The 14,679-nt window shown below is 42.2% G+C and overlaps 1 protein-coding gene across 1 annotated transcript in view; it reads right to left on the bottom strand.

The window, feature by feature from the left end:
* Window positions 1-219: 219 nt before the first annotated feature.
* LOC120027908 (V-set and transmembrane domain-containing protein 2A-like) overlaps window positions 220-14,679 on the bottom strand; it is a 66,213-nt gene continuing 51,753 nt past the window's right edge. The window contains exon 6 of the mRNA XM_038973002.1: window positions 220-266. Within this exon, the coding sequence (XP_038828930.1) occupies window positions 220-266 (47 nt within the window). The remainder of the gene's footprint in view (window positions 267-14,679) is intronic.

The following is a 14,679-nucleotide window of genomic DNA, read 5'->3' as shown; positions in this document are numbered from 1 at the left end:
TAATTATTAGGCTGACACATTGCCCAGATTTGAGCTGCATTTGCAGAACACAAGACATAACAAATCTGTGCCTTGGGAATGATGGACTTTATATATGTTGACATTATTTTTGTAAACATATCTTTGTGGCCAGATTATAACATTTGTACGGTTTGAGTGGGCAGCGAGCTCTATTTGTGGGTCAGAAGAGGGCCTGCTTATTATTGAAAGAGCCCTCTTTTAGTGGCTGGAGTCCTCAGGGGTGTGATTGTACACACGACACATGTCTAAAGAGACACAGCAGTAGGGAGAAATAAGTAGAGAATTAAAACAAATAGCTCATCTGTGGCACAGCGGTTTGTTCTCTGTATAATTACCGTCATTGAAAATGGCAACACTTTCAGTCTAAATGTTAGTTCAAACTGTGTTTTACTTTGTGTCTTTATTTTGTCTTAGCTAACGCATTATCTTGTAGACTTGTTTAAACAGCTCATTGAGCCTAATGTTATTATTAATCTCCCCTCCCCTACTTTATCACTGGGATGATGTCATGGCAGTAGGAGTGTTTGTCATCACCAAGGTGACTAGAGGTTGCCGGTGGCCACACATCTCTTAATAGAACAGTTAAAATTAAAAAGACAAGGAACAAAATGGTAGTTTCGCAGGTGGAGATATTTGTTTATTAGATATTTATTGATTTCAGTAATGCTCGTTAACATCAGTATGCTATAGGAATATGTTTATGTAGTTTGTGATTAGGTACATTGATTAGGTACTGGTCAGGTAATGTGGGTGTTGTGCTGTACTGTGGCATGTACTGTAGCAGAGTGAGTCATCACATCATTAAATGTGAGAAAACTGAAATGCATATACCACCTAATTACCTGGCTAAACACCTGTCTGAGCCTCTCCTGATCAAAGTTGTATATTTCTGCACTCTCCCTCTCCTGCATATCCTGATTCGATTTAAAGAGGTGGAAAACAATCTAGCTACATACTGTAGAGTCTTTTCCCTTGTTTCCTCAGCTGTTTTGCTATTCTACCATGCAGTGCTTCCTCAACTTCCTCAAACAGCATCAGCACATAACAAGTTCGCTCTAGTTCTGTCTAATTAGCCAAGCATTCTTGTTCTTCATTAAATGCAGAATAATACATATGCTCAACTTTCCCTTCTTCCCAGTACACATGTTCATTAGGAAAGTTGTGCTCTGCTCTGCTCTGAGTTGTGCAGATGTCATAAAATGTTTGTCGTGTTGGAGCATTGGATCAATGCAGAATAAGACCTATGATGGGTCAAATACACTGTGTCCATTTTAGGACTTCCTCTGTTTTACGTGCTAGGTCAAAAGGCTGTCATTGCTCTGTCCTACACCTTATACGTTGTCAGTTTTCAAGAACATCTTCAGACAAAATGGCTGCCAAGTTATTTTTCCTTTTACTGACAGCTTTATCTATTGGGCAAAGCAGAGGTCAATCAACTTAGACTGCTCTCATGTATCATCAAGCACCTGAGCTGCAGGTAGATTAGAATGTGGTATAAATTAAAGTTGATTGAAAACATGGCTAAACTGAAAGCAGTTTTGTCTGACAGTGTTTTGAAGGAGTGATATATCCCAGTAAGCAAAATGATGTTGTAAATACATTTAAAAGAGACTTTGAAATTAGGTACATTTTTTGGTTCTGAATGAAAGGTAAAATCAGGACGTTGAAAATGCGTATTTTACGGATGATGAAAATACGTATTTTTCAAAGTTTAAATCAGGTTAATTTTCGGTTCTGAATGAAAGTTGAAAAGATGTCTTTTACAGACATTGAAAATAAGTATTTTTGTGTCATTGATTCTATGGACAAACTTCAACTGCAGAAACATTCTCAATGAGGTAAACATTTTATCACAACCATATTTTTTAACCTGTCTGGCTCCAGCGTTCCGCTAGCGGAACTCCTCCCACATTCCACTGAAAAGGCAGAGCGCGAAATTCAAAATATATTTTTTTGAAATATTTAACTTTCACACATTAACAAGTCCAATACAGCAAATGAAAGATACACATCTTGTGAATCCAGTCAACATGTCCGATTTTTAAAATGTTTTACAGCGAAAACACCACATATATTTATGTTAGCTCACCACCAAATACAAAAAAGGACAGACATTTTTCACAGCACAGGTAGCATGCACAAAGCCAACCTAACTAACCAAGAACCAACCTAACTAACCAAGAAACAACTTCATCAGATGACAGTCTTATAACATGTTATACAATAAATCTATGTTTTGTTCGAAAAATGTGCATATGTGAGGTATAAATCACATTTGTGGCCTGCTGGAGGTCATTTTGCAGGGCTCTGGCAGTGCTCCTCCTGCTCAAAGGCGGAGGTAGCGGTCCTGCTGCTGGGTTGTTTCCCTCCTACGGCCTCCTCCACGTCTCCTGATGTACTGGCCTGTCTCCGGGTAGCGCCTCATGCTCTGGACACTACGCTGACAGACACAGCAAACCTTCTTGCCACAGCTCGCATTGATGTGCCATCCTGGATGAGCTGCACTACCTGAGCCACTTGTGTGGGTTGTAGACTCCGTCTCATGCTACCACTAGAGTGAGAGCACCGCCAGCATTCAAAAGTGACCAAAACATCAGCCAGGAAGCATAGGAACTGAGAAGTGGTCTGTGGTCACCACCTGCAGAATCACTCCTTTATTGGAGGTGTCTTGATAATTGCCTATAATTTCCACCTTTTTGTCTATTCCATTTGCACAACAGCATGTGAAATTTATTGACAATCAGTGTTGCTTCCTAAGTGGACAGTTTGATTTCACAGAAGTGTGATTGACTTGGAGTTACATTGTGTTGTTTAAGTGTTCCCTTTATTTTTTTGAGCAGTGTATTATATAGAATTCTTGCCACCAACAAAATGTTGAAAATTTGGGGCAAGAAATCATCGAAGCTCTGCAGATTTTGTTGTGAGGATACAGAATCAATAGACCATTTATTTTGGTATTAGCCTCAGGTAGCCTTTTTCTGGTCTCAGGTTCAGGACTGGCTGAAAATGCATAGCATTGATCTAAAATTGACCCTAGAAATAGTACTGTTAGGAGATCTGGAGAGACTGGGTCAGTCAATTACTAATATACTAATACTCTTAGTAAAAGTATTGATCTTCGGCTCGCAATTTGTGGATTCTTGTCACGCCCTGACCATAGAGAGCTTTTTATTCTCTATGTTGGTTAGGTCGGGGTGTGACTAGGGTGGGTCATCTAGGTGATTATATATCTATGTTGGCCTGGTATGCTTCCCAATCAGAGGCAGCTGTTTATCGTTGTCTCTGATTGGGGATCATATTTAGGCAGCCATTTCCTGTAACGGCAGTCTAAGTCGTCCTCCTCCTCAGACGAGGAGAGGCGAGAAGGATCAGAGGACCAATGTGCAGCGTGGTAATTTTCCATGATTTAATGAACATGAAAACAATACACTATACAAAATAACAAAAGAACATACCGTACAGTCCCGTGTGGCACAAACACTGACACAGGAAACAATCACCCACAAAATCCCAACACAAAACAAGCCTCCTATATATGATTCTCAATCAGGGACAACGATTGACAGCTGCCTCTGATTGAGAACCATATTAGGCTGGACACAGAAACAGACAAACTAGACACACAACATAGAATTCCCACCCAGCTCACGTCCTGACCAACACTAAACAAGCAAAACACATAAGAACTCTGGTCAGGACGTTACAGTACCCCCCTCCTGAGGTGCGGACTCCGAACGCACCCCTAAAACTCAAGAGGAGGGTCTGGGTGGGCATCTGTCCGCGGTGGCGGCTCCGGCGCAGGACGAGGACACCACTCCACCATTGTCTTTGTCCCCCTCCTTAGCGTCCTTTGAGTGGCGACCCTCGCCCCCGACCCTGGTCTAGGAACCTTCACAAAGGTCCCCCCTAGATAGAGGAGACAGCTCAGGACAGAGAGGTAGCTCAGGACAGAGAGGTAGCTCAAGACAGAGAGGTAGCTCAAAACAGAGAGGTAGCTCAGGACAGAGGGGCAACTCGGGACAGAATGGTCGCTCCGGACTAATGGTCGCTCCGGACTGAATGGCAGCTCCGGACTGAATGGCAGCTCCGGACTGAATGGCAGCTCCGGACTGAATGGCAGCTCCGGACTGAGTGGCAGCTCATGACTGAGTGGCAGCTCCGGACTGAATGGCAGCTCCGGACAGAATGGCAGCTCCGGACCAAATGGCAGCTCCGGACCGAGTGGCAGCTCCGGACCGAGTGGCAGCTCCGGACCGAGTGGCAGCTCATGACCGAGTGGCAGCTCATGACCGAGTGGCAGCTCATGACCGAGTGGCAGCTCATGACTGAAGGGCAGCTCATGACTGAAGGGCAGCTCATGACTGGAGGGCAGCTCATGACTGGAGGGCAGCTCATGACTGGAGGACAGCTCATGACTGGAGGGCAGCTCATGACTGGAAGGCAGCTCATGACTGGAGGGCAGCTCATGACTGGAGGGCGGCTCATGACTGGAAGGCGGCTCTGGCAGCTCCTGACTGGCTGGCGGCTCTGGCAGCTCCTGACTGACGGACGACTCTAGCGGCTCCTGACTGACGGACGGCTCTAATGGCTCGGGACAGACGGGCGGCTCAGATGGCACTGGGCAGACGGATGGCTCAGACGGCGCGAGGCACTGGTGGTACTGGGCTGGGGCGGGAAGGTGGCGCCGGATATACCGGACCGTGAAGGAGTACACGAGCTCGTGAGCACCGAGCCTGCCCAACCTTACCTGGTTGAATGGTCCCTGTAGCCCTGCCAGTGCGGCGAGGTAGAATAGCCCGCACTGGGCTATGCTGGCGAACCGGGGACACCATTTGTAAGGCTGGTGCCATGTACACCGGCCCGAGGAGACGTACTGGAGGCCAGATATGTTGAGCCGGCTTCATGGCACTTGGCTCAATGCTCACTCTAGCCCGGCAAGTGCGGGGAGGTGGAATAACCCGCCCCGGGCTAAGCACACGTACAGGAGACTCCGTGCGCTCTTCCGCACAACACGGTGTCTGCCCGTACTCTCGCTCTCCACGGTAAGCCCGGGAAGTTGGCGCAGGTCTCCTACCTGACTTCGCCACACTCCCCTTTAGCCCCCTTCCCCCCAAGAAATTTTTGGGTGAGCCTCTCGGGCTTCCAGCCGCTCTGCCTTGCTAGCGCCTCATAATGCCGCCTCTCCGCTTTCGCTGCCTCCAGCTCCGCTTTGGGGCGGCGACACTCCTCTGGCTCTGCCCAGGGTCCTTCTCCGTCTAGGATTTCCTCCCATGTCCATTCCTCCTTGTACCGTTGCTGCTGTCGCTGCTGCCCGTTTCCACGCTGCTTGGTCCGAGTTTGGTGGGTGATTCTGTAACGGCAGTCTAAGTCGTCCTCCTCCTCAGACGAGGAGAGGCGAGAAGGATCAGAGGACCAATGTGCAGCGTGGTAATTTTCCATGATTCAATGAACATGAAAACAATACACTATACAAAATAACAAAAGAACATACCATACAGTCCCGTGTGGCACAAACACTGACACAGGAAACAATCACCCACAAAATCCCAACACAAAACAAGCCTCCTATATTTGATTCTCAATCAGGGACAACGATTGACAGCTGCCTCTGATTGAGAACCATATTAGGCTGGACACTTAAACAGACAAACTAGACACACAACATAGAATTCCCACCCAGCTCACGTCCTGACCAACACTAAACAAGCAAAACACATAAGAACTCTGGTCAGGACGTTACATTTCCCCATTGTGCTTTGTGGGATCTTGTCTATGTCAATGCCTGCGAGCACTACATGAGCTTCACGTTTCGTTTTGCGCTTTATTGTTTTCTTTGAGTTTCACTACCTAATAAAGAGGATGGAAACATACCACGCTGCATCTTGGTCCACTCATTATAATGATCGTGACAATTCTATTCGACTAGATAGATTCAAATCACATTTATTTATAAAGCCCTTCTTACATCAGTTGATATCTCAAAGTGCTGTACAGAAACCCAGCCTAAAACCCCAAACAGCAAGCAATGCAGGTATAGAAGCACGGTGGCTAGGAAAAACTCACTAGAAAGGCCAGAACCTAGGAAGAAACCAGGCTATGAGGGGTGGCCAGTCCTCTTCTTGCTGTGCCGGGTGGAGATTATAACAGAACATGGCCAAGCTGTTCAAATGTTCATAGATGACCAGCAGGGTCAAATAATAATAATCACAGTGGTTATCGAGGGTGCAACAGGTCAGCACGTCAGGAGTAAATGTCAGTTGGCTTTTCATAGCCGATCATTGAGAGTATCTCTACCGCTCCTGCTGTCTCTAGAGAGTTGAAAAAAGCAGGTCTGGGACAGGTAGCACGTCCGGTGAACAGGTCAGGGTTCCATAGCCGCAGGAAGACCAGTTGAAACTGGAGCGCAGCACAGCTACGTGGATTGGGGATAGCAAGGAGTCATCAGGCCAGGTAGTCCTGAGGCATGGTCCTAGAGCTCAGGTCCTCCGAGAGAAAGAAAGAAAGAAAGAAAGAGAGGAAGGGAGAAAGAGAGAAAGAATTAGAGAGAGCATACTTAAATTCACACAGGACACTGGATAAGACAGGAGAAATACTCCAGATATAACAGACTGACTCTAGCCCCCCGACACATAAACTACTGCAGCATAAATACTGGCGGCTGAGACAGGAGGGGTCGGGAGACACTGTGGCCCCATCTGACGATACCCCCGGACAGGGCCAAACAGGCAGGATATGACCCCACCCACTTTGCCAAAGCACAGCCCCCACACCACTAGAGGGATATCTTCAAACACCAACTTACCATCCTGAGACAAGGCCGAGTATAGCCCACACAGATCTCCGCCACGGCACAACCCAAGGGGGGGCGCCAACCCAGACAGGAAGATCACGTCAGTGACTCAACCCACTCAAGTAACCCCTCCTAGGGACGGCATGGAAGAGCGCCAGTAAGCCAGTGACTCAGCCCCTGTAATAGGGTTAGAGGCAGAGAATCCCAGTGGAGAGAGGGGAACCGGCCAGACAGAGACAGCAAGGGCGGTTCGTTGCTCCAATGCCTTTCCGTTCACCTTCACAGTCCTGGGCCAGACTACACTCAATTATAGGACCTACTGAAGAGATGAGTCTTCAATAAAGACTTAAAGGTTGAGACCGAGTCTGCGTCTCTCACATGGGTAGGCAGACCATTCCATAAAAATAGAGCTCTATGTGAGAAAGCCTCCAGCTGTTTGCTTAGACATTCTAGGGACAGTTAGGAGGCCTGCGTCTTGTGACCGTAGTGTACGTGTAGGTATGTACGGCAGGACCAAATCGGAAAGATAGGTAGGAGAAAGCCCATGTAATGCTTTGTAGGTTTGTAGTAAAACCTTGAAATCAGCCCTTGCCTTAACCGGAAGCCAGTGTAGAGAGGCTAGCACTGGAGTAATATGATCAAATTTTTGGGGTTCTAGTCAAGATTCTAGCAGCCGTGTTTAGCACTAACTGAAGTTGATTTAGTGCTTTATCCGGGTAGCCAGAAAGTAAAGCATTGCAGTAGTCTAACCTAGAAGTGACAAAAGCATGGATACATTTTTCTGCATATTTTTTGGACAGAAAGTTTCAGATTTTTGCAATGTTACGTAGATGGAAAAAAGCTGTCCTTGAAACAGTCTTGATATGTTCGTCAAAAGAGAGATCAGGGTCCAGAGTAACACCGAGGTGATTCACAGTTTTATTTGAGACGACTGTACAACCATCAAGATTAATTGTCAGATTCAACCGAAGATCTCTTTGTTTCTTGGGACCTAGAACAAGCATCTCTGTTTTTGATTGAAATTGTACTTTAAACATCACAGCAAAGTTGACAGATATATGTTACGTAGAAATCTGAAGAGGGTGGCCAATAGAGACAGGTGGGCTGAGGGTTGGGATGTGGAATTGGAGACAAATGGAGTGGAGTTGCTATGCGGGAGATAGAATGATGGTCAAAGATAAAAAATAAAAAATAAAGTTAAAATAAAACATAATAAAAAGTATGTTTGAATGACACTGAGGGGCAGTGTTTTTACAGCTAATGCCGGTTTGCCTGAGGCTGATGCCGTACAGGTGTTTGTACACATGCATATACACACACTCTCATTCAAATAAACACATACAAGAACACACACGTACATGTAATAGTGGCAGACATGCACATAAACATATACAGTTGGCATTGCTGTTATGATTTTAGTTGTCCTTGATGTCCTTTGTTTTTTGTTGTTGTTTTTTTTGCATTGTTGTTTGCTGTTTTCTTCTGACTTTTAATTTTTTCTGTTTAGTTCCTAATCTTATTTGTTGGTGGTGCTTTGGCGGGGTTCTTGGGTAATGGAATGGGGAATGGATTGTATTATTACTTTTTATTTTTCTTCTTGGGGGGGGACTGTGGGAGGGGCTTGAATGGTTTAGGGACAGCTATTGGGGAACTGTGGGGGGATCTTGGAGGGTTCAGGTTCACGTTTTTTGACCTGGTGGGAGATCTGTCAACATGCCCTTGAGCAGGGCATTGACCCTGGATGCTTTTGTGTGTCGCTCTGAATGGGAGTCTGTTGGATGACTGGTATGGTGTAGTTGTTGAGTGGCTTCACTGCAAGTATATTGTATGTTTCAGATATTTAATATATATTTTTTTTAAGTCGATCTAGATAAGAGTTTTTGCTGAATCACCAAAAAGTATATGTAAAAAAACAAACACTTGCACAGCATGCTGGGTATTATTCTAATGAGCAAACAAGTACCAATTTGGTAGGGTCCTGACTACAGGTCTTCTCAGATCCTATAATTGATATCTGAAACAAATTGGATCCGTGAAATTCCCTACCGACACTGACAGGGCCCGGTCATTTAAAAAAAAAAGATATATATATATATTGTGGGTCTTGCACAAGCCAGCAAAATTGTTTTGACCTGTCTGGCAGTCAGTGAACTTTTAATGTTTCACATGCATTTTCTGTTGTAGGCCTATCTGAATTGATTTGTGGTCTACACTACAGATTAGTATTTTCATATGACATCTCTATTTTAAAAAGTCGACACATGAAGAAGGAAATGGGCACTATAGGCACGTCTCGTCCAGAATGCACTCTCTGTCTCCTGCTAATTTGTGCTCAATCATTATTTCGTTGTGTGAATTGTTTGTTAATGTTTATTTCTATATATATTTTGCTTGAGCACACATAGATGTACCCGGCCTGTAAAATGTTCTGTTTGGTAATGTCTGATAGTATTTCTGATTGTCTTAATTAACTCACCACCACTAATGAGCTACAGAGCTTCTCAAAGTTTTTTTCAGAACAGCGTGTTTTACATCCACTGCGAATGACAATAGTTCCTGACAATCTTTCCAACACCCTCGTTCTCGATAGGCTTAACTCTTCTTGGTGTGAAATATCAACGTATTGCTGATCCCAAATCTCCAGTGGAAATAGATTTATCCAAATATTTCTCCCTTGTGCAAATACAATTGTCTGTTTCGAGCTCACTGGGACGGGAAACAGTGAGGGCCCAGTTGAAACAATGTAGTAAGTTTACTATAGCAAGAGATCAAGTAAGACAGAGAGAGAGGCAGACAAGTGGAGGAGAGAGATTAATGCTATGGACTGAACCAACTGCCACCCGTACCAAATGGGAAATATTTATTTTCATCAGGACATTTTCTTCTTAAAATATAATTTAGGAACTGGTCTGTATTTCACATATTTTCAGACAGATCCGAGGTCTGTGGCCACCAAGTGTGATCCGACCCTGGATCCGAGGGTCAACCACGGAATTGTGGATCCAACCTGTTCTGATACCGGCTGGGATCTTGGGTAATCACGCTAGGGTATATCTGGGAAGACCTCTAGTTCGGACAAGACCAAATCTGAATGAATCATCGACGTCACAAGTTTGAACGGCACAATTCAGCACAGTAGACTACAGTAGACTACAGTACTGTATGGTACAATACAGGACAGTAGAGTACAGTAGACTACAGTACTGTATGGTACAATACAGGACAGTAGAGTACAGTAGACTACAGTACTGTATGGTACAATACAGGACAGTAGAGCACAGTAGACTACAGTACTGTATGGTACAATACAGGACAGTAGAGTACAGTAGACTACAGTACTGTATGGTACAATACAGGACAGTAGAGTACAGTAGACTACAGTACTGTATGGTACAATACAGGACAGTAGAGTACAGTAGACTACAGTACTGTATGGTACAATACAGGACAGTAGAGTACAGTAGACTACAGTACTGTATGGTACAATACAGGACAGTATAATTTTATTCAGTAGAGTACAGTACAATATAGTACAGTATAATGTATTGTACTCTACTTTATCTGATTTAAGACCGGTCCTAATAGGTTACTGTCCCGATGTCCTCAACCTGTCCACAGCCGGACAAATAAACAATATTTCATATATCCTCCTGTTTTAAAAACAGTAAAACAGCTTTGTAGGCCTCAGAGCATTGGTTGTGTTTAGGCAGGTCTTAAGAAGAATTAGCATACCAAAAGTTTGTATTTCAAAGAACCTCTATGATAACCTATAGCAAGACGCGTGTTCAATTTATGAAAATGGGTAAAAACGGCAATCTGTAACATCTGCTTCCAACTCATACCCTCAAACACATATATCCCCTGAACGCAGCTCACTTTCCAGCCCACTTTCCAGCTCACAGTCTCAAACACATAGATCCCCTGAACACAGCTCACTCTCCAGATCCCAATCACCTGAATTCTAATCACCTGTATGTCATTATCACACACTATTTAGTTCAGCTCTTTGCACCCACATCACTGTGAGGTATTGTTTGTTTTGTGACACATGCCTTTTGGAGCGCTGGTTTTCCCATGATTTACTTCTCCCTTGTATGACAGTTTTTTCCTGCCTCACTAACGAAGCCTTTTGCATATTCCCTGCCTGTACTTCAGCCTATCGGATTGTCTGTTACCTACCTATTGCCTGATCTCCCAGACTATGTTACTAGCCTTTTCCCTGCCTGTACTGTTGCCCTTTTTGGACCCCCTGTGTATGGCCTTCTGCCTGCCCCTGGACCCAGCTTCCTGCTTCCTCCTGTGGTCCTTTGCAATAAACACCTGCGCTTGAAACCAGCTCTCTGTCTCCCCTTGTGTTCAATACACAATCAATAAAAAGTACAAACAAACACGCATATAAAGCAAATACCATTGCTCTATAAAGGAATACATACTATGATTATGTAAAGATATAAATACTATGGCTCTATAAAGGAATACATACGATGATTATGTAAAGATATAAATACTATGGCTCTATAGAAGAATACACACTATGGCTCTATAAAGGAATAAATACTATGGCTCTATAAAGGAATACATACTATGATTATGTAAAGATATAAATACTATGGCTCTATAGAAGAATACACACTATGGCTCTATAAAGGAATAAATACTATGGCTCTATAAAGGAATACATACTATGATTATGTAAAGATATAAATACTATGGCTCTATAAAGGAATACATACTATGATTATGTAAAGATATAAATACTATGGCTCTATAGAAGAATACACACTATGGCTCTATAAAGGAATAAATACTATGGCTCTATAAAGGAATACATACGATGATTATGTAAAGATATAAATACTATGGCTCTATAGAAGAATACACACTATGGCTCTATAAAGGAATACATACTATGGCTATAAAGGAATAAATACTATGGCTCTACAGGAATAAATTATATGGCTCTATAAAGGAATACATACTATGATTATGTAAAGATATAAATACTATGGCTCTATAGAAGAATACACACTATGGCTCTATAAAGGAATACATACTATGATTATGTAAAGATATAAATACCATTGCTCTATAAAGGAATACATACTATGATTATGTAAAGATATAAATACTATGGCTCTATAAAGGAATACATACTATGATTATGTAAAGATATAAATACTATGGCTCTATAGAAGAATAAATACCATGGCTCTATAAAGGAATAAATACTGTGGCTCTATAAATTAATACATACTATGGCTCTATAGGAATAAATACTATGGCTCTATAAAGGAATACATACTATGATTATGTAAAGATATAAATACTATGGCTCTATAGAAGAATACACACTATGGCTCTATAAAGGAATAAATACTATGGCTATAAAGGAATAAATACTATGGCTCTATAGGAATAAATACTATGGCTCTATAAAGGAATAAAGCAAATACCATTGCTCTATAAAGGAACAAATAATATGATTATGTAAAGATATAAATACTATGGCTCTATAGAAGAATACACACTATGGCTCTATAAAGGAATAAATACTATGGCTATAAAGGAATTAATACAATGACTCTATAAAGGAATAAATACTATGATTATGTAAAGGAATTAATACCATGGCTCTATAGGAATAAATGCTATTGCTCTATAGGAATAAATACTATGGCCATACAGATATAAATACTATGGCTCTATAGAAGAATACACACTATGGCTCTATAGGAATAGATACTATGGCTCTATAAAGGAATACATACTATGGCTCTATAGGAATAAATACTATGGCGCTATAGGAATAAATGCTATTGCTCTATAGGAATAAATACTATGGCTATACAGATATAAATACTATGGCTCTATAGAAGAATACACACTATGGCTCTATAGGAATATATACTATGGCTCTATAAAGGAATACATACTATGGCTCTATAGGAATAAATACTATGGCTATTTAAAGGAATAAATACTATGGCTCTATAGGAATAAATACTATTGCTCTATAAAGGAATAAATAATATGGCTCTATATAGGAATAAATACTATGGCTATAAAGGAATAAATACTATGGCTCTATATAGGAATACATACTATGGCTATAAAGGAATAAATACTATGGCTATAAAGGAATAAATACTATGGCTCTATATAGGAATAAATACTATGATTATGTAAAGGAATTAATACCATGGCTCTATAGGAATAAATGCTATTGCTCTATAGGAATAAATACTATGGCTATAAAGGAATAAATACTATGGCTTTATAAAGGAATAAACCGTCAATCTAAAAGTATGCACTGGCATTGTATCGTGGGAACAGGAGAAACCCTTTTTCTCTCATTCGGGACGATATCTCTTCATAAATATCTTTATTTCTATACGCATGATCTAATTTCAATCTGACTGTGGCATCTGACCACAGTGCCAGTAGCCACTGGGTTTCTGATGCAGACCATGATCTTACAGTACTTCTGGAGGAACTAACATATAAAGTAGGGTACAATACATTTTACTGTACTGTATTCTACTGTACTGTAATCTACTCAACTGTTCTTTACTGTACTGTAATCTACTGTTTTATTTATTTTATTTAACCTTTATTTAACGAAGCAAGTCAGTGAAGAACAATTTATTATTTACAATGACGACCTTCCCCGGCCAAACCCGATGACGCTGGGCCAATTGTGCGCCGCCCTATGGGACTCCCAATCATGGCCGGATGTGATACAGCCTGGAATCGAATCAGGGTGTCTGTAGTGACGCCTCAAGCACTGAGATGCAGTGCCTTTGACCGTTGCGCCACTCGGGAGCCCTGTAATGTATTGTCCTCTGCTGTGATCTACTAAACTGTACTGTGCTGTCCAAACTTGTTAAACATTTATTTCTATGATTGAACCAATTATAGATGTCTATGTTTGGGACAAATATAGGACAGGTCCGGACTGGACGTCTGTGGAGATTGAAATTAAGGCCAGTCCAGACCGGACCAAATTCGAACAAAAAAATAGACAGACGTCTATAGCTCCTTTTATAACTAGTTCTAACATGTCCTGATTGTGCCCACATTTGTCGACAGGTGTAGAAAATCAAAAGACTCATTGGAATCTGATTGTGATCAGATCTTCCTGAACACCTCCAGTGGTAGTCGAAGAAGAATATTGTATGGATAGCCTGGAAGAGTAAACAAATCCTGAAAACAAAAGCGTATAAATCTGGCCAACGTCACGGTTTTCTCGCCCAAGTAATGGGGTCACAGCGAAGGTCACCATTGTACAGCACCCCTGGAGCTATTAGGGTTAAGTGCCTTGCTCAAGGGCACAGCTACAGAATATTCATATTGTTGGCTCTAGTACTCAAACTAACAACTTTTAGATTACTGACCCAATGCTCTAACCTTGAGGCTACCTATCACCGGTTGTAACCATGGATAGTGTTTGGGACAAATCAAGGCCGATCCGGACTGGAACATATTCGAACCAAATATAGACGTCTATGTTTGTGCCAAATTTAGGCCACTCCGGACCGGACGTTGAAATCAAGGATGGTTCGGACCAAATCTGAACCAAATATAGACATCTATGATTGGTTCAGAGTTGGGATGGACCGGACCAAAATCATTGTCCGTGGATGTTGAAAGGCCGGTCCGGACCGCATTGAAAAAAAGAACAATAAAAGACGAAAAAAATGTCAGTCCCTCTAAATCTCCCTCAGACAAACGACTGGCAAGTTTCTTTTGAATCCTACATTTACACTGTTCTACTGTGACATTTGAATCACCAGCAACGTATTTGTTCTTGTAAACTGTGTGTCTATACACATGAAATTCCAAAAAACAAGTCTTGAATGCAAAATAAA

This window comes from Salvelinus namaycush, chromosome 33, assembly GCF_016432855.1.
Source record: "Salvelinus namaycush isolate Seneca chromosome 33, SaNama_1.0, whole genome shotgun sequence".
NCBI classification, from domain to species: domain Eukaryota; kingdom Metazoa; phylum Chordata; class Actinopteri; order Salmoniformes; family Salmonidae; genus Salvelinus; species Salvelinus namaycush.
This window is presented reverse-complemented; position numbering and strand designations above follow the sequence as displayed.